The 26,265-nt window shown below is 41.8% G+C and overlaps 1 protein-coding gene across 3 annotated transcripts in view; it reads left to right on the top strand.

Annotated features, from left to right (window-relative positions):
- GLI3 (GLI family zinc finger 3) overlaps positions 1-26,265 on the top strand; it is a 381,269-nt gene that overhangs the window by 184,655 nt on the left and 170,349 nt on the right. For all 3 annotated transcript variants that reach the window (XM_073630540.1, XM_073630539.1, XM_073630538.1), the window contains one exon: positions 10,314-10,419. In XM_073630540.1, the coding sequence (XP_073486641.1) occupies positions 10,314-10,419 (106 nt within the window). The remainder of the gene's footprint in view (positions 1-10,313; positions 10,420-26,265) is intronic.

Genomic DNA, 26,265 nt, shown 5'->3' with positions numbered 1-26,265 from the left:
AGGCATGCTGCAGTGCTATCCAGTGACCCCCAATGGATAATGCGCTCACCTTAGAGCGTGTGACACAGTAGCTAAACAGTGTCAAAACACGCATTAGAGCCACTCCAGGGCTCACACAGGGTATGCTGGTGATGATCTGTATCTCGCTCAAATGGTGACATATATGAAAGAAAGGAGACTCATAGCATAATACCGCCAGGAATTTATTTGAAAAGCCCTAAAAACAATCCCTCCAGGAGGGTACTCACAATGCTTGGGTGCGTCAGTGCACCATCCTATCCAAAACATGCAATACAGATGAATCCTGTGGCGTGCGGTGCGGTGTTCAATCCTCTGCCTGTCTGTGTGTAGAAAGCTCTGTCCTGCCCCTCCCCTACGCGTCTTCGGCACAGGGTATACGTGCCTTCATCTGGGGGATCCTGTGTGAGCCCTGGAGTGGCTCTAATGCGTGTTTTGACACTGTTTAGCTACTGTGTCACACGCTCTAAGGTGAGCGCATTATCCATTGGGGGTCACTGGAGAGCACTGCAGCATGCCTTAATGTGCACATCTCATAAGAAGAGCATGAGGAATATTTAGCACTTTTTCAAAAAAACCAGCATGAGGATTGCCTGCTATTTGTTTGGACACTATTGTGCACTTTGATTTATATACTCTTATGAATGGCTTGGACTGAGATATATTCATTTGTATGAATTGGTTTCGGACACTTTATTTATCAAGTAGCACTTATATATATATATTTTTTTTTTAATCATTTAAAGGATTTTTTTTTTTTCTTTTTCTCACATTTTTTTGCATGGTACATGTTACCATTTTTCATATATTCAATTGTGGATTATAGTCACTTTCTTCACAGGTGTGTGACACTGTTTATAATTTATAATAATTTTTAATATTGTATAGATTTATTATATTCTTTGTTCACGTATTTACAGCCTTTAGCGCATACACATATATTTATTTATTTTTAGCTCTTTGGAGAGTGTTCCCCGCACAGGGCTTCCTATATAGATTGGCCGCTATTCGATCTCCATCGGCCGTGATCTGAACATCCAAAAGTTCAATCGATGAGGAATCACTGTGGCTCGTGAACTGGAGATTAAGCTGGTTATCATTCATGAAGTCCAGCCATGTCTCTAAATTAAAAGGTTGCCCAGAGGCGATAAACAACAAGTCGTCTATATAGCAACAGTATAGCACAGTGTCTGCTCGGCGGGGACTATCAGCCCCAAATATGCAGGACTTTTCCCACCATCCCATGTATAAATTGGCAAAGGACGGTGAGAACTTAGCTCCCATAGAAGCCCCGCACATCTGAAGGTAGAAGTCCCCGTCGAACATAAAAAAAGTATATGTTAAAAGGACCTCTAAACTCATAAGAATGAATTCCTGGAGGACAAGAGAGAATTGGCCCGACTTCTTGAGAAAAAAGGAGACTGTTAGCCTAGAGCATGTGGAATGGAGTAGAGACTGGATACATCACAAGTAATCAATCTGTAGTCCTCCTTCCACACAAAATCCTTTAGCTGGGATAAAAGGTGTGGGGTGTCTTTAAGGAAGCCCGGTAGCTCAGCAACTAAAGGCTGTAGTTGCTGGTCCACCCAGTGGCTTAAGTGTTATTAAGGGACCCTATCCCAGCTACAATGGGTCTGCCTGTAAGAGGACTTAACCCTTTATGTATCTTGGGTAGGTGATGAAATACAGGCATAACTGGGAAATCTGGAGTGAACATTTCTTTCTCTTTTATAGAAAAAATGCCCACTGAAACTGCTCTATCCAAAAGATTTGAAAGCTCCCTTTTGAAAGGTAACGTAGGGTCAGCTTTGAGTCTATGGTATTGTATGTATTAGTGTCGTAGAGCCTCATTTTTATATGTAGTAGAATCAAGGACCACTACCGCACCTCCCTTATCTGCATTTCTAACGACAATAGTAGTGTCTTTATTCAGGCTTTTCAATGACTCCCTCTCTTCAGTTTTAAGATTATCAAGCCCTTTATTAGATGTATGAGTACGTGCTAGGTGTGTCAGGTCCCCCTCAACCAGTTTCTGGGATAAATCCATATGCTTTCCCCTTGACCCTATAGGATAAAAATCCGATTTTAATTTAAACGATCCCGCTAAAGGTTTAGAAGGAGGGTCAATGGGGAGAGGATTAGATTCAAGGGCTAGATCCTCAAGATCATAAAGAGCACAGACATCAGAAAAAGATTGGAAGATTGGAGGAAAGGGAGCCGACTCACCCGGTGTAGTGGATTTTGCTCTAAGGGTACGATCTGTTGTGTCATCTGATACTTCAAAATAATGCTTCCTCAAAGTTAAAGCTCTTGAAAGTTTGTTTACATCCAATATTGTACCAAATAAATCATTGTGGTTCATAGGGCAGAAGTTCAAACCTCTGGACAAGAGTGTCTCTTCAGACGGGGATAATGATCTTTGGGATATGTTAATAACATTGATGGTTAGTACTGCGGCCACTCCCGTAGCTGGTAGCGACTTCCATTTGTTTCTCTTTTGTTTCCTCCCTCCCCTTTCTTTTTCTTTTTGTTGATACTAATGCCCTGTACACACAATAGGATTTTCCGACAACAAAATCCATGTTTTTTTTCTGACGGATGTTGGCTCAAACTTGTCTTGCATACACACGGTCACACAAATCTTGTCGGAAATTCCGAATGTCAAGAACGCGGTGACGTACAACACGAATGATGAGCCGAGAAAAATGAAGTTCAATAGCCAGTGCGGCTCTTCTGCTTGGTTCCGAGCATGCGTGGAACTTTGTGCGTCAGAATTGTGTACACACGATCGGAATTTAGGACAAGGGATTTTGTTGTCGGAAAATTTGAGATCCAAATCTCAAATTTTGTGTGACGGAAATTCTGATGGAAAATGTCCGATGGAGCCTGCACACGGTTGGAATTTCCAACAACAAGCTCCCATCGAACATTTTCCGTTGGAAAATCCTATCGTTTGTACGGGGCATTAGAGTTCCTGAGTTTAAATGCTGGGCATCTTTGTTGCCAGGGGCATTGGCAATTCTCTCTCGTGTCCTGAGAGGAGGCTGCAAGGGTGTCATATGCTGATCATATCCTGATCAGAGAAGTGTAAACGTTTTTTGGTTGAAACTTTTCTGGATCGGCCTGGTGTAAAAAATTTATTTTTTCCATGTATACACACTATTGTTCTGATAATCGATTCAATCTCTGATAAGTTTCTCTTTCTTAGTGGCCTTATTATGTCATATTTTCAGAGTTTGATACGCTGGGTTTCTCTGTTTTTACACGCTGTCTGTCCACTTCTCTGCACACTAAGTTTCCATTTTAGCCTGATTAGATATGGAAGGAGTTTTGGGGAGTGTTTGTTTCCTCAGTTGGTTTAATCTCACTATATATATTTCTAGTCTGATTATGGTTACTAGCTATGATTAAGCATCTAATATGATGTGAAATGCATTAGCCTTTTCTTCTGTACCAACTACAACCATGATGTGACAGTTTTGGATTTTTTAACACTGTTTTGCCATGAATAAAAAGTGTATATTCGGAGTGCGGCCGTTGAGCTACTTTCTTTGATTGTCTACACGATTGCAGAGCCTGCACCTGAAGCTGTGAGTGGGGTGGGCTTTCATCTGAGACACTAACATGCCTGGAGCGGCACTACTACTTCCTACTATTTTTGCTTACACAAGATTGGGCGATGGAAGTCAGCTAAGCTTCGCCTCAATTACTTAGCCGAGGGTTTCCAAACTACAGTCTGCAGGCCAAATTCAGCCTGCTACAGGATTGTATCTGGTGCACAGCTAAGGTCAGGATCCTTCCACTGCTTGATCTTCCTCCAAGTTAGTTGGTTGCTAAGAGCACTGGTATCCCAGCAACCAATGATGTTCTTGCCCCAGCAGGAGGAAGGAAATGTCTCTGTCCATACCTGCATTACCTTCCACCATGCTTCTATACAGGGGGTCCCCTACTTACAAACATCCGACTTACAAACGACTCCTACTTACAAACGGAGGGAGACAACAGGAAGTGAGATGAAATCTACCCCTAGGAAGGGAAATTCACTCCTGTAAGAGTTAATATGGGAAAAAGGTGTCTCCACTGATGCTTTATCACCTATCCTTATTTCCCTAATAACCCCAAATTTTCAAAATCCAATTGTCATTGGGACAGGAAGTGAGGTGAAATCTTCTGAACAGGGGCACAGACAGCAAAACAAATGTTACAGGGGTGATAACCCTTCCCTATGCTATCTAAAAAACTTAAAAATTGATTTTTTTGGCTGGAGCTACACTTAAAAAATTTACCTGTTTCGACTTACAAACAGATTCAACTTAAGAACAAACCTAAAGTCCCTATCTTGTTTGTAACCCGGGGACCCCCTGTACTGGCTAGAGCAATGGTTTAAGCAAGGTAAGGGCAGATCACTAATATGGAATGTGATACAAAGGGGGCTCTGGTGAAGGCCCTGATGGGCACTGAAAGGAACCCCGATATAAAAGGTTCTCCTAAAGTGGACTATGATATAAAGGGGGCTCTGATGGGGACCCTGATATGAGGGGCTCTAAAGGAGACCCTGATGTAAGGGTAATTCTGATGGGGAGTCTGATGCAAGGGAGGACTCTTAATGCAGACTCTAAAGTAAGGGGGGCTCTGATGGGGGCCCTAATATAAGGGGGCTCTGATGTAATGAGGGACTCTTAAAATGCACTTCTGATGGGGACTCTGGTGCAAGGGAGGACTCCTAATGCAGATTCTGATGTAAGGGGGGGGAGGGCTCTGATAGGGACCCTGATGGAAGGGGAGCTCTACTGGGAACACTAATTTAGGGGTGTTCTTATGGGGCCCTGGTGTAAGGGGTGACTCCTAAGACTCTGATGTAAAAATTATGAAAAAATGATTGTTTTCACCCCACAAACGTTTTATATAATATAATATGGCCCGCGTACTGAAAAATTTGGGGATCTTTGCACTAAGCTAAGGGGAAGTTCCCTTGAAAAGTGAACAGCCTATTTGCCTTTAGCAGATTAATCCCAGTATCTACAATCTCTGACTTACCATTTGGTTTTAAAGTGTGGATCTGCCACCTAGAACTGTAGTCTTCATTGCCCATAAACAGGAAAAGCTCTAATGCGTGAATCCCAAATGCTTAAAAATGTTAGGTGAATAGCTTAAATTGTATCAAGATCATTTGCAATGTGTGTAGTGTTTTTTTTTTGTGGTTTATAGCTCAACAAAGCATCAGTTTCTGCTAGCATTTTCTTCCTTGGGTAAAGTGAAAAGTTAAGCCTTGGATTAAAAGTGGCTTGCTATTAGCTTGCTTGCTGTACGGTACATTATACAGTGCTTAGCAGCTGCTTTTTGGAACATCAGTCAGGAAATTGTATGATAAATTGGAGGTAGCTGGGTCCGCAGGCACATTACTCTGCTTCAGCAGTTTTAGTTTGACTTTGGAGAGGCTGTCATGTGATGTTCTGTCAAGGGGTAATGTCAGGAGATTGATCACATACAGTAACATTTTTCACATGTATTTGAGATATGACGAGTACCAGCTGTTCTATTCATGTGTAAATAATAAACCTTGAGATATATAATTGTATCCGATGCACAGTGTTTTATGCAGGGGAGTAATAGTTCCTTAGGTTCAGACAGTTTCTTATTAATGATTTACTGTATTTGCAGGGAATTTCTATACAGATACTTTATGTGTCAAACACAACAGAACCGTTATTCGTGACACAAGTGGGAAGTGTTGCTGGATGTTCAGACAAGCAAAACTAACAATTATGTGTTTCCTTTTCTTTGCTAAATGGCATAAGAAATTTGGTTTCAATTCTCAATACTGAGACTAGCCATACATTTTAAGATTTCTCTTGTTTAGCCTTGCAGACTGATCAAGAGAGGTCACTTTATTCTCCCACCCACGCAGATTACTCCCAATTAGCGTAGGTGGGGAAATCTGCAGTGCCAGCTATTGTATTCAGACAGCCGCAGCACCAGCATCTGTCTGAATAACTGAACAGTGACTGCATCTGATTGGATGCAGTCACAGTTCAGCTGACAACTTTGCACCTAGCCCCTTTGATATATCAATTGGGTTGGGCAAGCTGGGTGGTGCTGGCAGGGCCATCCATAGTTTAGAATTCACTGATTTGGCAGGAATTGAGCCATGTGTGGCCAGCTTTACTCATAGGCTGGCTTTGAATGTTTTTTTGTAATAAAGGTAACAACATTGTCTATGTTATGCTACAGCTTTGTTTGTCAAGTAAATGTGTCATTTCCCAATTAGTACAATACAGGACATGGTCTACACTACTCTGTACATTTTAGGAAGATATAAAGGGAGTTACAGTCAGGTCCATAAATATTGGGACATCGATAAAATTCTAATATTTTTAGCTTTATACACCACCACAATGGATTTGAAATGAAACAAACAAGATGTGCTTTAACTGTAGACTTTCAGCTTTAATTTGAGGGTATTTACATCCAAATCAGATGAATGGTGTAGGAATTACAACAGTTTGTATATGTGCCTCCCACTTTTTAAGGGACCAAAAGTAATTGGACAATTGGCTGTTCAGCTGTTCCATGGCCAGGTGTGTGTTCCCTCATTATCCCATTTACAAGGAGCAGAGTTCATTTCAAGTGTGCTATTTGCATTTGGAATCTATTGCTGTCAACTCTCAATATGAGATCCAAAGATCTGTCACTATCAGTGAAGCAAGCCATCATTAGGCTGAAAAAACAAAATAAACCCATCAGAGAGATAGCAAAAACATTAGGTGTGGCCAAATCAACTGTTTGGAACATCCTTAAAAAGAAAGAACGCACCGGTGAGCTCAGCAACACCAAAAGACCCGGAAGACCATGAAAAACAACTGTGGTGGATGACCGAAGAATTCTTTCCCTGGTGAAGAGGTAGGTGTACGTGTGTCAAAGTCAACAATCAAGAGAAGACTTCACCAGAGTGAATACAGAGGGTTCACCACAAGATGTAAACCATTGGTGAGCCTCAAAAACAGGAAGGCCATATTAGAGTTTGCCAAACAACATCTAAAAAAGCCTTCACAGTTGTGGAACAACATCCTATGGACAGATGAGACCAAGATCAACTTGTATCAGAGTGATGGGAAGAGAAGAGTATGGAGAAGGAAAGGAACTGCTCATGATCCAAAGCTTACCACCTCATCAGTGAAGCATGGTGTTGGGAGTGTCATGGCGTGGGCATGTATGGCTGCCAAAGGAACAGGTTCTCTTGTATTTATTGATGATGTGACTGCTGACAAAAGCAGCAGGATGAATTCTGAAGTGTTTCGGGCAATATTATCTGCTCATATTCAGCAAAATGCTTCAGAACTCATTGGACGGCGCTTCACAGTGCAGATGGACAATGACCCGAAGCATACTGCGAAAGCAACCAAAGAGTTTTTTAAGGCGAAGAAGTGGAATGTTATGCAATGGCCAAGTCAATCACCTGACCTGAATCTGAATCCAATTGAGCATGCATTTCACTTGCTGAAGACAAAACTGAAGGGAAAATGCCCCAAGACCAAGCAGGAACTGAAGACAGTTGCAGTAGAGGCCTGGCAGAGCATCACCAGGGATGAAACCCAGCGACTGGTGATGTCTATGCATTCCAGACTTTAGGCTGTAATTGACTGCAAAGGATTTGCAACCAAGTATTAAAAAGTGAAAGTTTGATGGATGATTGTTAATCTGTCCCATTACTTTTGGTCCCTTAAAAAGTGGGAGGGACATATACAAACTGTTGTAATTCCTACACCGTTCACCTGATTTGGATGTAAATACCCTCAAATTAAAGCTGAAAGTCTGCAGTTAAAGCACATCTTGTTCGTTTCAATTCAAATCCATTGTGGTGGTGTATAGAGCCAAAAAGTTTAGAATTGTGTTGATGTCCCAATATTTATGGACCTGACTGTATGTGCTCATTGAAAAAAATAAATTATTTTAAATGCAACTAGTGTAGTGAGCACCTGAAAATGATATTAAAGTCTCGTTTTTTTTCATTTAAAAATAACTAACATGTTATACTTACCAGCTCTGTGCAGTTGGTTTTGCACAGAGCAGCTCAGATCCTCTTCTCAGGTCCCTCGCCAGCGCTTCTGGCCCCTCCCTCATGTTGAGTGCCCCCACAGCAAGAAGCTTGCTATGGGGGCACCCAAGCTGAGCCGCTGCTCTGTGTGTCCATTCAGACACAGAGCTGCGGCTCGGCCCCACCATCTCTCCTTTCTCATTGGCTCACTGACTTTGATTGACAGCAGCGGGAGCCAATGGCTCCCTTGCTGCTCACTTAACCAATGAGGAGGGAGAGACCCAGACAGCCGACTCTTGTGCAACATCGCTGGATCGAGATGGGGCTCAGGTAAGTATTAGGGGGCTGAGGGGGGCTGCTGCACACATAAGCTTTTTTTATCTTAATGCATAGAATCCATTAACATAAAAAACCTTCTGACTCTAGATCCACTGAAATAAATTCCTCTTGTAATCTTCTGTATACCAGCACTCAGACTGGGAAAGGAAGGGCCACCATTATAAGCTAAATAGTCTCTGCAACAGTGCACATGTGCTGACTGTAAACACCATGACAGGAGAATAGAGCAGGGATTACCTCACCTGTGTACTGCTATTCCTTCATTGTCCAATCAGTATCTAGGGGATGTGTCCTGCTGTACTGTTGGCCATGCTATCTGGCTGGTTTGTGCAGACAAGGGTATCTGCACAAAATGTACACGCCAATTGCGATTGATGGGTAAAACAGTATTTATATATGCATGGTAAATAATTAGCTGCTTGTATTGGAGTTGAAATTTCCAGCGCAAAAATACATAAGTATATGTACTCGTGACCATTAGTATATGTGTTGGTATGCATTTTTTCTTTCTTTTAAATTAGTATCACTAGTACATTGAGAACATGGCTGTTTCTTTGTCTTCTGTCAGGGTGTCTTTCTATAGATTTCCAACATTGTCTCCAACATGAACACTTCCAAGCAGACTGCATTCAACGTTTCAACAAAAGTTCTGGATGTGTGTTTTGCTCCAGAAGTAAGGAAAGACCATGATTAGGATCATACCCCAGTTTGATAAACATGCCTATGAGATCTTATACTAACGCTTTGAATCTATATGTTAAACTAGTCCTTTGAATGTTCTCATTTAAAGTAGAAGTCGTGTGTAAACATGCTCCCTTCTCATTCTAAGCCCTATACTAACTACCCTGTAAAGGAAAAATGTGTATATACTTACCTAATCTAAGGGCCCTCCGGTGCGGTTACATGATTGCCCCAGCAGCCAGGTTCAGGGGAGAGGAGAGGGCAGCGACAACAGCTGCAGTGCCTGAGTGGTGACATCACTCATAAGCTTACTATGTTCGATTTTTCTCCTCTACCCTGAAGCCAGCAGTGGGAGCCGGTCACGTGACCAGATCGGATCACCCTTAGATAGGTAAGTATACACAGCTTTCCTTTACAGGCTAGTTAGTATTGGGCTTAGATTAGGGATCGGAGCAGGTTTCAGATTAGAAAAGTTTAGACTGAACTTCTACTTTAAGGTCAGTTAGCTTAAGATGAAATAGAATGAGATAAAGTGTACTGTTAACATGACTGGGTGATTGATAGTAAAAAAAATGCTTTTAAATATCATTCCTTAATAAACAGAGAATGCAGGGATAAAAACACAGTGGCTAAGTGGTCAACACTTCCACCTAGCAGCACTAGGGTTGTTGGTTCGAATCCCAATCATGTCACTACCTGCCTGGAGTTTGCATGTTCTCCCTGTACCTGTGTGGATTTCCTCCGGGTACTCCGGTTTCCTCCCACACTCCAAAGACATGCTGGTAGGTTAATTGACTTCTGTCTGAATTGACCCTTGTATGTATATGTATGAATGTGAGTTAGGGACTTTAGATTGTAAGCTCCTTGAGGGCAGGAACTGATGTGAATGTACAATATATATGCAGAGAGTTACATACATTACGTATATAAATACCTATAATAGATTAACTAAAATTATGAGGCTTTGTATGGCTACACAGCTTAGAAAGTTACTTCTTAAAGCTAACATCTAACAATCAAAATGCATCTATTCAAGTAAAATATTGTATATCTGTATTTAGCTTGGGATTTCTTTACTCTCCTATATGCTCTATGGAATACTTTACACGTTGGTAACTTTATTCAATATTATGTAGCTATTATGTAACACATTTTATATTTTTAAAGAGTATACCACAGGACAAGTTGTGCCTTTTTTTGGTGTGCCTGTAACTTACAGACAATGTATCTTTCCTTTTAGCTCCACCTCACCTATTCCCAGCCTTTCATCCTCCAGTGCCAATTGACGCAAGACATCATGAAGGCCGATATCACTATGAACCTTCCCCTATCCCTCCACTGCATGTGTAAGTATATCTTTTGATAACAAATTTGCGCTGAGATTAACAAAAAAAATTGATGACAATCTTGTTTAACATAGTCCGCAACCTACGTTCTATTTATCTGTTATGTGACAACATACAGTTGAGCTCATAAGTTTACATACCCTGGCAGAATTTATGATTTATTGGCCATTTTTCAGAGAATATGAATGATAACACAAAAACTTTTCTTTCACTCATGGTTAGTGTTTGGCTGAAGCCATTTATTATCAATCAACTGTGTTTACTCTTTTTAAATCATAATCACAACAGAAACTACCCAAATGACCCTGATCAAAAGTTTACATACCCCAGTTCTTAGTACCGTGTATTGCCCCTTTAACATCAATGACAGCTTGAAGTCTTATCTGGTATTTGTGCATGAGGCTCCTTATCTTCTCAGATGGTAAAGCTGCCCATTCCTCTTGGCAAAAAGCCTCCAGTTCCTGTAAATTCTTGGGCTGTCTTGCATGAACTGCACATTTGAGATCTCCCTAGAGTGGCTCAATGATATTGAGGTCACTCCAAAACCTTCACTTTTCTCTGCTGTATCCAATGACAGGTCGACTTGCCTTTGTGTTGTGTTTTGGATCATTGTCATGTTGGAATGTCCAAGTACGTCCCATGCGCAGCTTCCTGGCTGGTGAATGCAAATGTTCCTCCAGTATTTTTTGATAACATACTGCATTCATCTTGCCAACAATTTTGACCAAATTTCCTGTGCCTTTGTAGCTCACACATCCCCAAAACATCAGTGATCCACACAGTAGGAATGGTGTACCTTTCATCATAAGCCTTGTTGACTCCTCTACAAATGTAGTGTTTATGGTTGTGGTCAAAAAGCTCAACTTTGGTCTCATCACTCCAAATGACTTTGTGCCTGAAGGTTTGAGGCTTGTCTCTGTGCTGTTTGGCGTATTGTAAGCGAGATACTTTGTGGCATTTGTGTAGTAATGGCTTTCTTTTGGCGACTCGACCATGCAGCCCATCTTTATTCAAGTGCCTCCTTATTGTGCATCTTGAAACAGCCACACCACATGTTTTCAGAGAGTCCTGTATTTCACCTGAAGTTATTTGTGGGTTTTTATTTGCATCCCGAACAATTTTCCTGGTAGTTCTGGCTAAAATTTGGTCTACTTGACCGTGGTTTGGTTTCAACAGAATCCCTCATTTTCCACTTCTTAATTAGAGTTTGAACACTGCTGATTGGCATTCTCAATTCCTTGGATATCTTTTTTTATCCCTTTCCTGTTTTATACAGTTCAACTGTATTTACCTTTTCCTGCAGATCCTTTGAAATTTCTTTTGCTTTCCCCATGACTCAGAATACAGAAACACACAAACACTAATTACAAGCAAATAGATCACAGGTAAGGATGGTTACCTTTAATAGCCATTCAAACCCCTTTGTGTCAACTTGCGTGCATGTTATCAGGCCAAAATCACCAGGGTATGTAAACTTTTGATCAGGATCATTGGGTAGTTTCTGTTGTGATTATGATTTAAAAAGTGTAAACACAGTTGATTGATAATAAATGGCTTTAGCCAAACACTAACCATGAGTGAAAGAAATGTTTTTATGTTATCAATTCTACAGTGGGGACAGAAAGTATTCAGACCCCCTTAAATTTTTCACTCTTTGTTATATTGCAGCCATTTGCTAAAATCATTCAAGCTCAATTTTTTCCTCATTAATGTACACACAGTTCCCCATATTGACAGAAAACACAGAATTGTTGACATTTTTGCAGATTTATTAAAAAAGAAAAACTGAAATATCACATGGTCCTAAGTATTCAGACCCTTTGCTCAGTATTTAGTAGAAGCACCCTTTTGATCTAATACAGCCATGAGTCTTTTTGGGAAAGATGCAACGTTTTTCACACCTGGATTTGGGGATCCTCTGCCATTCCTCCTTGCAGATCCTCTCCAGTTCTGTCAGGTTGGATGGTAAACGTTGGTGGACAGCCATTTTTAGGTCTCTCCAGAGATGCTCAATTGGGTTTGGGTCAGGTCTCTGGCTGGGCCATTCAAGAATAGTCACAGAGTTGTTGTGAAGCCACTCCTTCGTTATTTTAGCTGTGTGCTTAGGGTCATTGTCTTGTTGGAAGGTAAACCTTCGGCCCAGTCTGAGGTCCTGAGCACCCTGGAGAAGGTTTTCGTCCAGGATATCCCTGTACTTGACCGTATTCATCTTTCCCTCGATTGCAACCAGTCGTCCTGTCCCTGCAGCTGAAAAACACCCCCACAGCATTATGCTGCCACCACCATGCTTCACTGTTGGGACTGTATTGGACAGGTTATGAGCAGTGCCTGGTTTTCTCCACACACACAGCTTAGAATTAAGGCCAGAAAGTTCTATCTTGGTCTCATCAGACCAGAGAATCTTATTTCTCACCATCTTGGAGTCCTCCAGGTGTTTTTTTAGCAAACTCCATGAGGGCTTTCATGTGTCTTGCACTGAGGAGAGGCTTCCGTCAGGCCACTCTGTCATAAAGCCCCGACTGGTGGAGGGCTGTAGTGATGGTTGACGTTCTACAACTTCCTTCCATCTCCTGACTGCATCTCTGGAGCTCAGCCACAGTGATCTTTGGGTTCTTCTTTATCTCTCTCACCATTGCTCTTCTCCCCCGATAGCTCAGTTTGGCCGGACAGCCAGCTCTAGGAAGGGTTCTGGTCATCCCAAACATCTTCCATTTAAGGATTATGGAGGCCACTGTGCTCTTAGGAACCTTAAGTGCAGCAGAAATTTTTTTGTAACCTTGGCCAGATCTGTGCCTTGCCACAATTCTGTCTCTGAGCTCTTCAGGCAGTTCCTTTGACCTCATAATTCTCATTTGCTCTGACATGCACTGTGAGCTGTAAGGTGTTATATAGGCAGGTATGTGGCTTTCCTAATCAAGTCCAATCAGTATAATCAAACACAGCTGGACTCAAATGAAGGTGTAGAACCATCTCAAGGAAGATCAGAAGAAATGGACAGCACCTGAGTTAAATATATGAGTGTCACAGCAAAGGGTCTGAATACTTAGGACCATGTGATATTTCAGTTTTTCGTTTTTAATAAATCTGCAAAAATGTCAACAATTTTGTGTTTTTCTGTCAATATGGGGTGCTGTGTGTACATTAATGAAGAAAAAAATGAACTTAAATGATTTTAGCAAATGGCTGCAATATAACAAAGAGTGAAAAATTTAAGGGGGTCTGAATACTTTCCGTCCCCACTGTATTCTCTGAAAAATGGCCAAGAAATCATAAATTCTGCCAGGGTATGTAAACTTATGAGCACAACTGTATGCAAAGTATAGTCCCCTGTGACATGTTATTGCTGTATTTCAGTCATTTGATTTCTACAACATATGAGACAAGGCAAAAATCATAACAGATTAGCAAATTTGCAACCAGGCATATTCTACCTTTTGTAAAAAAAAAGTAATAAATGCATCATATTGCAAAAACAAAAAATGTGCGTTTATTGATTTTTTGCAAAGTAATGCAACTATGAGCAGTGTATAATTGGTGCAGTATAGAGGAAACAATGAACTACAAATAGGTTGATGTCATTGTGCTTCATTGAGAACTATATCTCCCTCTACCATGATGGCAGAATTTTCAGTGCTCAAATCCAAAAAGCAGCAACACCGCTCTCTTCACTTCCTGGATTCACTGGAGACTCTGAGAGCAACAGGAGCCATAGACTCCTGTTGCTGTCAGTCAGACTCCTACGGTATGAGAAGGGAACTTTCTAATGCTTTGTGTGTCTGTGGATGTACACAGCCTGGCTTGGGCGCGCATGTGCATAAGTGCCCCCTTATCACCCAGCTTGCTCCCGTCACAAAGGAGGTAAGGCATAGAGCAGGTAAGTATTACATCTTTTTTTTATTTTAGGAAAAAAAATAGCCTTTAGAATCACTTTAACCCATTGCACACTGATTTACACCGTTAAAATTTTTGGTTTGCATATATTGGAATACACTTTTAAAGTGATTGTAAAGGGTAATGTTTTTATTTAATTTTTTTAAATAATAATACACATGTTATACTTACCTGCTCTGTGCAATGGTGTTACACATAGCAGCTCCAATCTTCCTCTTCTTGGGTCCCCTGCCTGAGCTCCTACTCCTCTCAATGTGACACCATAGGAAGCCACTTCCTATAGTGGAACACCTGCAGGCTCGATCCTGAGCCACGCTGCATGTGTCCATAGATACAGACAGCATGGCTCGGCCCCACCCCCTGCTCCCTTGTCACATGATTTGATTGACAGCAGCAGGAACCATTGGCTCCTGATACTATCAATCTGCCCTGTGAGGAGAGAGAGAGCAAATTGAGACGCTTCTCTCAGGCACATTACTGGATGGAGATCAGGGTTAGGTAAGTATAAGGGGGGGTGCTGCACACAGTCTTTTACCTTAGGCTGGGTTCACACTATAGATCGCAGCAGCTCACAGCAGGAGTCCGGTGCGTCTTCATTCACTGTTTCAGGTCTGATTTCAGCCCGAATTTTGGTCTGAATTCAGACCTGAAAAGGATCAAAAGACGCACAGGACTCCTGTGCAATTCGCATCGGAGCTGCTGCATAGATGTGTGAACCAGCTCCATAGAGAGCCGGAGAGACAATCTCCTGCAATGCGAATTGGATGCGGTGAATACCAACTTCCAATTCGCATACGTGTGGACCCAGCCTAAATGAAGAGAATGCATTAAGGCAGGGCTTGACAAATTTGCTTAGAATATAGGAGCCAGCTGAAAAAGGTAGGAGCCAGTTTTTTAAATCCTCTGCCCAGCGCCCAGAACTGCATGTCTGGGGCATCGGGCAATAAGAATTGCTTATGCCTGATGCCAAGCGAAAAAAGAATAATATTTAAAAAAAAAATTAAAAAATCAACTTTTGTTTGTTATAAAAATAAGTTGCAAATAAGTTTTTTTTCTCCTTCACTGATGTGCTCTGATAGGCTGCACTAATGGGCAGTGAGAGGTGCCACTGATGAGCACTGATGGGCTGCACTGATGAGGCAGCATTGAGGTTGGAACTGATGGGCACTGAAAGGTGGCACTGATGGGCACCAGTATCCTGTACTGAGGTGCCACTGATGGGAACTGACAGGTGGTACTGATAGGCAGCACTGAGGTGGCACTGATAGGCAACACTGAGGTGGCACTGATGGGCACTGACAGGTAGCACTAATGGGCACCGACAGGTGGCACTAATGGGCACTGATAGGCAGCACTAACATGTGGCACTGATAGTCAGCACTGACAGGTGGCACTGATGGGCAGCACTGAGGTGGCACTGATGGGCAGCACTGAGATGGCACTGACAGGTGGCACTGGTTGGCACTGGCAGGTGGCACTGGCAGGCACTGATTGGCACTGGCAGGTGGCACTGGTTGGCACTGGCAAGTGGCACTGGATGGCACTAATTGGCACTGGCAGGTGGCACTGGTTGGCACTGGCAGATGGCACTGGCAGGTGTCAATGGTTGGCACTGGCAGGTGGCACTGGCAGATGGCACTAATTGGCATTGGCAGGTGGCACTGGTTGGCATTGGCAGGTGGCACTGGTTGGCACTGGCCGGTGGCACTGGTTGGCATTGGCAGGTGGCACTGGCAGGTTGCACTGGATGGCAATGGCAGGTTTCACAGCCGATAGTGTAACTGTGTGAAACTTAATGCTCTCTGCAGCGCTGCGGTGTGTGAAACTGTATGGAGAGAGAGAGAGGAGCTGACAAATTCAGCGTGATGTCGGAGGTGGGCGGGACCCGGGATGGGTGGGACCCAGCAGCTATCCAGCCAATGATTGGGCTGTTTAAGAAAGGGGCGGGGCCACATACACGTAGTGGCGTGCCCAGATCCCATCCCATATGCTGGTGTTGGATAGCTGGGTCCCACCCTCCCCAGGTCCCCCCCACCCCCGACATCCAACCTCAATTTTGACAGCTCCTCTCTCCATACAGTTTCACACACTGCGGCTCTGGTCTGCCAACCCCACTACCGCCGCTAATCAAATTACCAGACAGTGCTCTGTGTCTGGAGGGCCTACGAGGCCTGCAAGGCACCTCCACTTTTTCGGCCAAGACCCCACAGCCCGCCCTATAGCAGAGGCGCCTGTCACTGACAAAAGCCCAGGGCACAATTTCAAGTCGCAATGGGGACCTGGCGCCTGAGATTTGTCGAGCCCTGCATTAAGGTAAAAAAACTTTCTCCCTTTAGAACCACTTTAAGCTTACCAGCTGTGTAAATCCCTCTCTTGCCATTCCCTACTCTGCAAGCAAGTAAATGTTGTTTTACTTTAGTAGCACTTACTTACAATAGTAGTATCTAGAATGATGATAAATTTGTTTCTCTGTTAAACAAGGTCTCCTCTGTGAGTAGAATTAATTGATATTAACTATCCTAACTACATGCTGAAGTACACATATAATGATGTTTGCTCTAGTCTAGCCATTAACAAGCTGTAATTGCAGGGAAAGTTTGCCAGAAAGAATACAATAAATCAGTGTCAAAAGAAAAAAAAATCTTTTGCACTTTTGCCAGCCACTATGTTTGGCATCCACAATTTATGGTTCTCGCATTTATTTGTGAAGATGGTTATACATCTTCACCCCTCTTAGTTAGGACCTTTAATGCCTAAGTACATTTTTTACTGCATTGTAGCCCTCTAGGGTTGCAGGGATATTCACTGCAATATACACAAAGAGAAAGTTCTCTTTTTTTCTTTATATCAGGGATAAGCAATTAGCGGACCTCCAGCTGTTGCAGAACTACAAGTCCCATGAGGCATTGCAAGACTCTGACAGCCACAAGCATGACACCCAGAGGCAGAAGCATGATGGGACTTGTAGTTTTGCAACAGCTGGAGGTCCGCTAATTGCATATCCCTGCTTTATATTATGGATATATAATAGAAAATTGCTGATAAATATTACCAACATGTTTAATAGGTAATATTCTCTATATTTGTAAGCAACCAGTTCAAAAAGGCATCTCCTGAGCTTTTCCAAAATCTATTTTACAGCTTTGGCAGCTCCCTTTACATGTATTTACTGATGAATTCAGAACATTTTTAGATATACTGTATACACATTTTAATATTTTAAAGTCCACTTGTTTATATACACATTAAGCTATTTGTTACTCCTATCATAGTCCAAGATACTAGCCTAAATATTTTCATGACTAGAGGTCATTGAGGGTTAGATTCCCAGGTGAAATTTAGCAACCTTGACATGCATCAGTCAACTTGCCAATAACTTCTGATTCATTTTCCTACCTAAATATTCCTTTTTTTTGTTCATGATATATACGGCTTTTATTGTGTAAATGTTTTAAAAAACTTGTGCGTTTTTTTATTATGAGCTGACACATGGAAAAATTTATTGTTTTTTTTCTCACACAATATACATTTTGATAAATTGTAAAAACTTTTTTCAATTAAAGTGGAGCTCAACCCTTCTATAGTTTTCAGCAAAGGAAGCTGCCATCTTAGCCTGTGTTTGATCTTCAACTGACATGATGCTGCACATGTGATCAGTTATGACTACAGCCATTTGATGGTTTGACAATTTGGTTGAGAGTACAGCCAACGAGACAGTTACATTCCGGACACATGCTTTGAAACTGTTAAATCAATGGGTTTCGTTCCGCTTTAATTATTTTTTTGTACATGCTGTGATCCACAGTGACAGCTGCAGCCATCTGGCTTCAGCTGTCTCTGTGCCTGTCTCTACTCTACACAAGGTACAGTGACAGCTGAAACAGGAAGATTTGTTTATAAACAAATTGAATGTAATCACTGTGCATATTTGTTTCCTATCAATAGTGTAGATCAGCGGGTATGGATGACAATACAGTCTCAGAGCCAGAAGCACGCACTTGTACATGTTCAAAAAGTTACAACATATTGTTACTTTATTTTCTAATATTTACCTGGTAAAAGGAAAATTATTTTTGCTGGATGAATTATCTTCTTTGACAGTTCAACCCTTTATTGAATGTTTGCATTTTAATTGTGTATAACAAAGGGAAATAATAGAAGTCATGGGGTTACTGATCTCATTTAACGTGGCATTAGTTACAAATATGGAGTGATTACACTCATAGAATACACTCAAATGTAATTGGAAGAGGTAAAACTTACATTTCACTGCATTTTTCTTATTTTTTATGCATTACTTGTAATTGTAAAAAGAGACAAATAAATAATTTATGGGGGCGTGGTTTTGACATGCTGCAGTGAGGACACGTCTCTCCCGAGCTCCGGCGCTGACACCAGGTTTACAGCACTCGTTTTATCTTTTACCACCATCCTTTCTCTAACTAAGATGAGGAAGAGGTCTGGCAAGCCCCTACCTAAAAAGGGATCTTTAACCGGCTCGATTAAGCGATTTCTCGCTGTGGATCCGGACGATCCAGGGGACATGGATGGCCTAGGCCGCTCACCTCGTGGCGTGAGCTCCGGCACAAGCCCCGCCCCTCGACACAGACCCAAACGCAGACATTGCTCGCCGGCATCTTCAACCTGCATGGAGGAGGAGGATATCGCATCCAGACACTCTGGAGTCACGGCCCTGGTGAATGACTTGCCCACTAAAACAGAACTTGCCTCCATGTTACTGAGCCTGGAGCGGGCCATTAAGAAAGAGGTCTCCGCTGTGCGCTCTGATCTATCCCAGGTACTTGAGCGGGTGGAGGAGTCAGAGCAACGCTTGGATCGCCACGCGGCGGCCATAAGAAACCTGCAAACCACCCACACACTTGCAATAGCCCATAGAATGGCTTTATACAAGATCGAAGATCAGGAAAACCGTAACAGGCGTAACAATATTTGCATTAGAGGACTGCCTGAAGCGACTGGGGATGAAGATCTCCTCCCATCCATCCGTGGGATTTTTAATGGCATGTTGGACCAGGCCGCTGACTACCCTCTAAAAATTGACCGGGTTCACAGGGCCCTCAGACCCCGCAACCTCTCCTCAGACACCCCCCGCGATGTCATATGCCGAGTTCATTATTATGATGAAAAAGAACTTATTATGAAAAAAGCCAAGGAAGCTGCATCACTGGACTTTGATGGCGCCATTCTATCTTTCTACCCAGACCTGTCCAGGGAAACCTTGGAACGGCGCAGGGCCCTGCGTCCCCTTACGGAGAAGCTGCGAGCTGCTTCTATTAAATACAGATGGGGCTTTCCAGCGGCGTTGATTGCAAACAGAGATGGTAAGACGGTGATCTTACGGTTCCCAGAGGACCTTGAGAAGTTTTGCATGGATGTCAACATAATACTGCCTGAACTACCCGGCTGGCAAGAGGCTATCCCGGCTCTGCCCAACAACTCAGAGCCTAGATGGCAGAAAGTGGACCGCAAGCACCGAACCTCCCCTGCTGGGAGTTCACCCCTGGGGGATTAGTTTCTAACCAAAATGGCCTTGCCCACTCCATTCATTTTACCTGCCTGTACCGGAGCAATGTGGCCCATAAGTATCGCCTCTTTCTTCATCTGTTTGTTTTTTTTTTTCTCTTTTTACTGATTGACTTTTTATTTGTATTTTTTATGCTTCAGCCTCCACCCTGAGTACCTGGCTGGGGGCACAGACTCTGATGCACCTCACCACGCTGTCAGGGCTGTATAGGATGATAGACATGCTCTGATCCGAACATTATCATCTTTCTTTTTCCTTTTTGCTATGGTCTGATATTATATTTTATTTTTTTTTTTCAATATCCTAGACCATTTTACGTTTAACGTTTTAAGGTTCTGCTATTTAACGTTGATGTTTATGGGTTATGGGCCAAGTGTCGCTCTCTGAGTATATGTCACAACACTTAAACAATATACCGAGTGCTTTTTATTAGCATCACTTTTTATTTTCAGATGTGGTGCTGGAGTCGGAGCTTCGGGACGATGCGCACACCTACCCAGCGTCCGCGTTTGGATGCCTGGAACTCCTTACTCCCCCTTAGGGCCACTAATTGGAAACTTAACGAATCCCTTATAATTGAGGACATAGACAGAAAACAAATAGCAGATGACTTAGCACTTTACTTTAAGGAAAACACCCACTCAGACATAACACCAGGAATACTTTGGGAAACCCATAAGGCCCATATAAGAGGTAAACTAATGGAATTGGGAGCCCGGAAAAAAAAAGAACGCTTATTCCAACAAGCTCAGCTACTTAGAGAAATTGAGGCCCTGGAGATACAGCATAAAGCAAGCTTAACACAAGCCATACTAACTACTCTGACTACAAAAAGGGAGGAGCTGAAAACACTATTTCACACTGAGCAGAAACATCACCCACGCATAGTAGCACAACGCTTCTATGAATGGGGAAACAAACCGAGTAGGCTCCTAGCCCGGTCATTGCAACAAAAGAAATCAGCATCTTTTATAGCAAAAATAAAAGGTCCCTCAGATACTCTGCTGTATGATACCTCTGCCATAGCGAGAGAGTTCAGAGAATTTTATCAACACCTATACCATGTCCAAAACACTATAACAGATCAGGCCACCAAATCCACTCTTATTAGAAATTACCTAGAAAAAGCCAATCTACCTAAACTGCCCCCTGACTCCCTGGCTAACTTAGAGGGAAAGATCACTGTTTCTGAATTACGTGTTGCATTGAAAGATATGGCTACTGGGAAGTCTCCTGGCCCTGACAGGTTTACGGTAGCTTACTACCGAGCATTTGCAGACATTTTATTACCTCACTTATCTTGCTATGCCAACACTACTTCGGATGGTGGTATCCTCAGACCCGAGACTATACATGCGCATATTACCATAATCCCTAAAGCGGGAAAAGACCCAACCAATTTCGGAAGTTATCGGCCTATCTCATTACTGAACATAGATGCTAAATTGTATGCCAAAACGATTGCAAATAGACTTCTCCCCTTGCTCCCTCAGTGGGTATCTAATGAACAAACTTGCTTCATCCCTGGTAGGGAGGCTAGGGACAACTCCTTACGCACCCTCTCTTTAATTGCACATGTCCGCGGGTCCTCCCAGTCCACCCTGTTACTGTCCACAGATGCCCAAAAGGCATTCGACAGGGTGGACTGGGACTATCTTATGGCAACGTTGGCACATTTCGGCATAGGTCCTTACCTTCTGTCACGGATTACCGCCCTCTATAATCACCCTACTGCGCAGTTGCGCATAAATGGCATTCTCAGTGACTCATTCACCCTACATAATGGCACCCGACAGGGATGTCCTCTTTCACCTATTTTGTTTGCCCTCTCCTTGGAACCATTTTTTGCAACAGTGCGACAGAACCCCTCTATACGTGGTATCCCTATAGGTGACTTTGAACATAAATATGCTGCATATGCAGATGACATTCTATTTTATATACAACAACCCTTGATTTCCCTACCTAACCTTATGTCTGAATTCTCAGCGTTTAGCGCCATATCCAATTTTAAAATTAATATGTCAAAATCTGAAATCCTCAATGTCTCAATCCCGGCCCAGAATGTAGAAAGCCTGAAACAGTCCTTTCCTTTCTGCTGGCAGACTGATAAAATGAAATATCTAGGCATATACCTCACTCCGAACCTGTCAGCCCTTTTTCGTCATAACTTTCTGCCCCTACTAAATCAGATTAAATCAGATTTACAAAAGTGGTCTCAAATTGCTCACACGTGGTTAGGGAGAATTGGAGTGGTAAAAATGAATATACTACCCAGGTTGCTTTTCCTATTTCAAATGATACCCTTTGGTATACCGGTAGGCTTTTTTAAGGTTATTAGTTCCTTAATTGGCCGTTATGTATGGAACAGAAAGCGACCTAGACTTGCTAGATCCCTTCTCACTAGATCTAAAAGGGATGGGGGCTTAGCCCTCCCAGATTTGAAAAGATATTTTTTGGCAACTGTATTGAGTAGAATCTCTGACTGGAAGTACCACAAAAATTCTAAACTATGGGTAAAACTGGTATGTGAACTTGGTGGCTCTGCTCTGATCTTTTTACGCAAATATGGATACCCAAGAGATATAGGAGTATATCTTCAACAGTATCTCCACTCACTCGTTCTACCCTAATGATATGGGACTCGCTCTGCAAAGCACATAAATGGTCATACAACTCACCACTTTTACCTCTAACCGGCCACAATTATTTCCCACCGGGGAACATGGTCCCCAAGACACACTCTTGGTCTTTTGGATCATTTTCTCAATTGCATCACGTAACCACCCTAACGGGTATTTTGCCGCTAAATAAAATTGCACATCTTTCTACAGTGACGCCCATGGTCCATTGGAAGTATCGCCAATTGGCAGCTTTCGTCCACTCTCTCCCAAAGCCTCTACGGTCCATCTCGGAGCTGACACCCCTTGAATCAGCTTTTACTGAAGATCAACCTGTGGAGAAACCCGTTTCTTACTTTTATCAAGCCTTGCACAGTTTAGCCCCCTCAAAAGATCCGACTTTCCTTAATAAATGGGAAAAAGATCTACATAAAGATTTACTACCGGAACAAAAAGCTATAATTCTCACAATGACCCATGCATCTTCCGGGGCATCTAAAACAGCAGGGGTAAATTATAAGCTGCTCACGAGATGGCATTACACTCCTGTCATGCTTCATAAAACCTTTCCTCAAACATCACCTCTGTGCTGGAGAGGATGCGGGGAACATGCATCACATGCTCATATTTGGTGGTTTTGCCTTTTAATACGCCCTTATTGGCTGTCCATCCTTTACTGGATTAATGAGATTCAAGGTACTGAGATTCCTAATGACCCATGGATTGTATTGTTACATTGTACAGACAAACCAGTGGTATCATATAAAAAATCTATAACGCCACACCTCCTTAATGCTGCAAAAGCTCTCATCCCTCGCTTTTGGAAACAACCGAACATACCTTCCATACGTCATTGGCTAATGGAAGTGGATCGTTTATACTATATGGAAGATCTTACTCTCTCTCTTAGACAAAAATCTGAGTTAGCGAAAAAAATATGGTCCCCCTGGTTTGCCTTTAAATATACAACCGCCTATGCAGAAATTATGTCTTCAACCAAATAGCTGGCTCCTGACAACATTTATTGCATAATAGAATCTGGACCGAGGTGCTTCCACCCCCCCTCCCCCACCCTAACCTCCCCTCCTCTCCGTCTTCCTTTCCTCTACTACCCTTTTTTCTTTCTTTCCTACTTTCAGTATCTATGTTATTTTGTTTATACAATAATATTTCTCAGGGAAGATTGTCTCACCTTTATGTGATATATGATTCACAGATTTTTCATGTTATGCAGCGGATAACTATTGTGTGTCTCTGCTCCAGATTGGAGTTATAGTTAATATTTCTTTATATGTGTACCTTTCTACATTCACATTTTTAATTATCTACTGATTGTCTACAACACTATAGTGTATTGTTCTTCTTTAAACTGTATATGATACTGTTCATGTCATATTCTTTAATTCTTTAATAAAAACTAATTAAACAAACAAAAAAAAAAAAATTTATTTACTCTAAGCCCAGATTCACACTACTGCGATCTCATGTGATTCACACCCGCACTGCAGGTGCTGATCAAATGCCATCTCTGAGTAATGCAAGTTCAGCCATTCAGTTGTATGGCTGAACTCGCATTGGATTCGCACAGAAAATAGTGCAGGGACTTGTTTTTCCCTGCACTAGAATCGGATCGCATAGGTGTTCGCACCTATGCGATCCGATTCCTGTGCGAGTTCACAGTTCTCACTGCGATCTGTGAACTAAACTGGGCGTGTCATAAATTTTGTTAATGACACCCGCAGCGGTTCGCACAAGGCAGTGGGAACTGCCTGCGGGGGAGGAGCGATGCAGGAACTAGCGCTGTAATTGCGCTGGTTCCCGCATCGCACTAGTATGAACCCAGAGTAATAGTTGTCATTTTTTTTTTGCCCTGCTTACAAATAGAAGGAGCTGAGTGTGTGGTGTTTTGAGAGATGGCAGGTCTTCATTTGTTTTCTGTGATTATACTTTCCTTGCACATCATTCTAGTAGTGCTCTTAGACCAGCAAGCACATATTAAGACTTCATCACAAAAGAGCAGATTAAATTAAAATCTAATAACATATAACATGGAATAAATATGTTCCATATTAAGTGGATGACAACTCATTTGCTTCTGAATATATAGAGAAGTCACAATTCAACCTGCCTTTGTTTTCCTACAGTAACGATTCAGTAGTCAAATCATTTCACTTACAGCTGATAATGATACCTGATGTGTTAAATGTAACATATAAGACACATATATTGCTTCAGTAACATCTTATTTATTTTAATTAATAATGATTAATAATGATTTCTATGCATTTCACTGACATAGACTTGTAATAAAATTGAACTCTAAGCATGCAGCTATATAAATGCATGGGAATGTATTTTGACTGCCAAAAGAAGTGTTAACTTTGAGAATTGAGCCCTGAAGCGTAGTACCTGATAGCAGCCAATGATATTTCAATTACTACAATTAGATTAGTTAAAAAATATTCCTTTTTTTTTTTTTCTTTTATGAACAAATGCTACCCAATGCCTTGTTATCTGATGATGCGGTAAGGCAGTATCAAGAGCAGTAATATGGAAAGAACTGCCACTGGTAGCAAGCTATCAGAAATCACTATCCTCGGGCAAGCTGAATCTCGATTTACTGCACTTTACACATTATTAAAATATCCTGAATAGGGCTCTTTGCATGCATACAAACAATTTCTGTTTAATTCCCCTTTGCCAGTGCTGACCTGTTCCTGAGATACCTAATTAATCATAAGAGTGAAGGAATGCAGGATCTCCATACAGTGTGCATTTGGGGGCTTACTTTGAGCTCCTTGGACAAAACTCCTGTGTTCTTTGTGCTTCAGTCAGCAGTATTAGGTATGAACTCTAGTATTCACAAGCAGTGAACCTGAAGCAAGCTGCTTCTATAGACTGCTGTCAAACCTGTTGCATTGGTTGATGAAGCACTGAACTGTAACAGAGTTTCTCCCCAGCACAAAGCTACCTCTCATGGTCAACACAGCTGAGTTCTACACCTCACTTCCTGATCCTTCACATGCACAACTATAGATTTGATAGTGTCGGTTGTGCATAGAGTCACTTCAAATATATACCTATGTTTATACTTACTTTCCAATATTTTTGAATGCTATATGGAGTGTTTAACATTCATTCTCAGATTGTTATGTACCTTTTTTTTATGATTTCTTTTTTTTGTGTTGATTGCTTTCTGTGACATTTTAAATACTAAGCAAGTTTACAATGTTGTTACATTAACATAAATGTCTGTTACACGTCTGCTAAGATTTACATAATGTTACATGTTTGAAACAACAGAGTTTTTATTGCCTGTAGCATCAGACTTCTCTTTTTTTATTCTAACATACTGAGCTGGAAATACAAACTGTAAAATTGGATTGGTTGTTATGGGCAAAAAGAACTCTTATTTCTTTTTAAGAATATAGGGTACCACTTAACTTTGCACGGCCATGGTCTTAGCTGTTTAAAAAAGAAAAAATAAACACTGCATATTCGTCATAAGGCATGGCAGTGCACTGCCAAGGTCTGTATTTCTCTAGTCTTGCTTAGGGACACTGAAGTAAGTGAATGAACGAAGAAGAAAAATATTAGAGAGTGTGGTCATGTGATGCATTAAGCAGAACTTTAGAACTCTGTGAAACGTCTGTGAAATGTTGCATTAATGTTACTTTAGTTGTGTACAGCTGACATCCAATAACAGTATCCATTCTCCGCTATAAATAGCTCCCATAGTGTTACATTTCCTTCTTTCTTTTTTTTTTTTTTTTTTTTACAGGATTTATT

The sequence above is a fragment of the Aquarana catesbeiana genome, linkage group LG05 (assembly GCF_042186555.1).
Source record: "Aquarana catesbeiana isolate 2022-GZ linkage group LG05, ASM4218655v1, whole genome shotgun sequence".
NCBI classification, from domain to species: domain Eukaryota; kingdom Metazoa; phylum Chordata; class Amphibia; order Anura; family Ranidae; genus Aquarana; species Aquarana catesbeiana.
The sequence above is the reverse complement of the archived record's forward strand: the minus strand, read 5'-3'. Positions and strand labels throughout refer to the sequence as shown.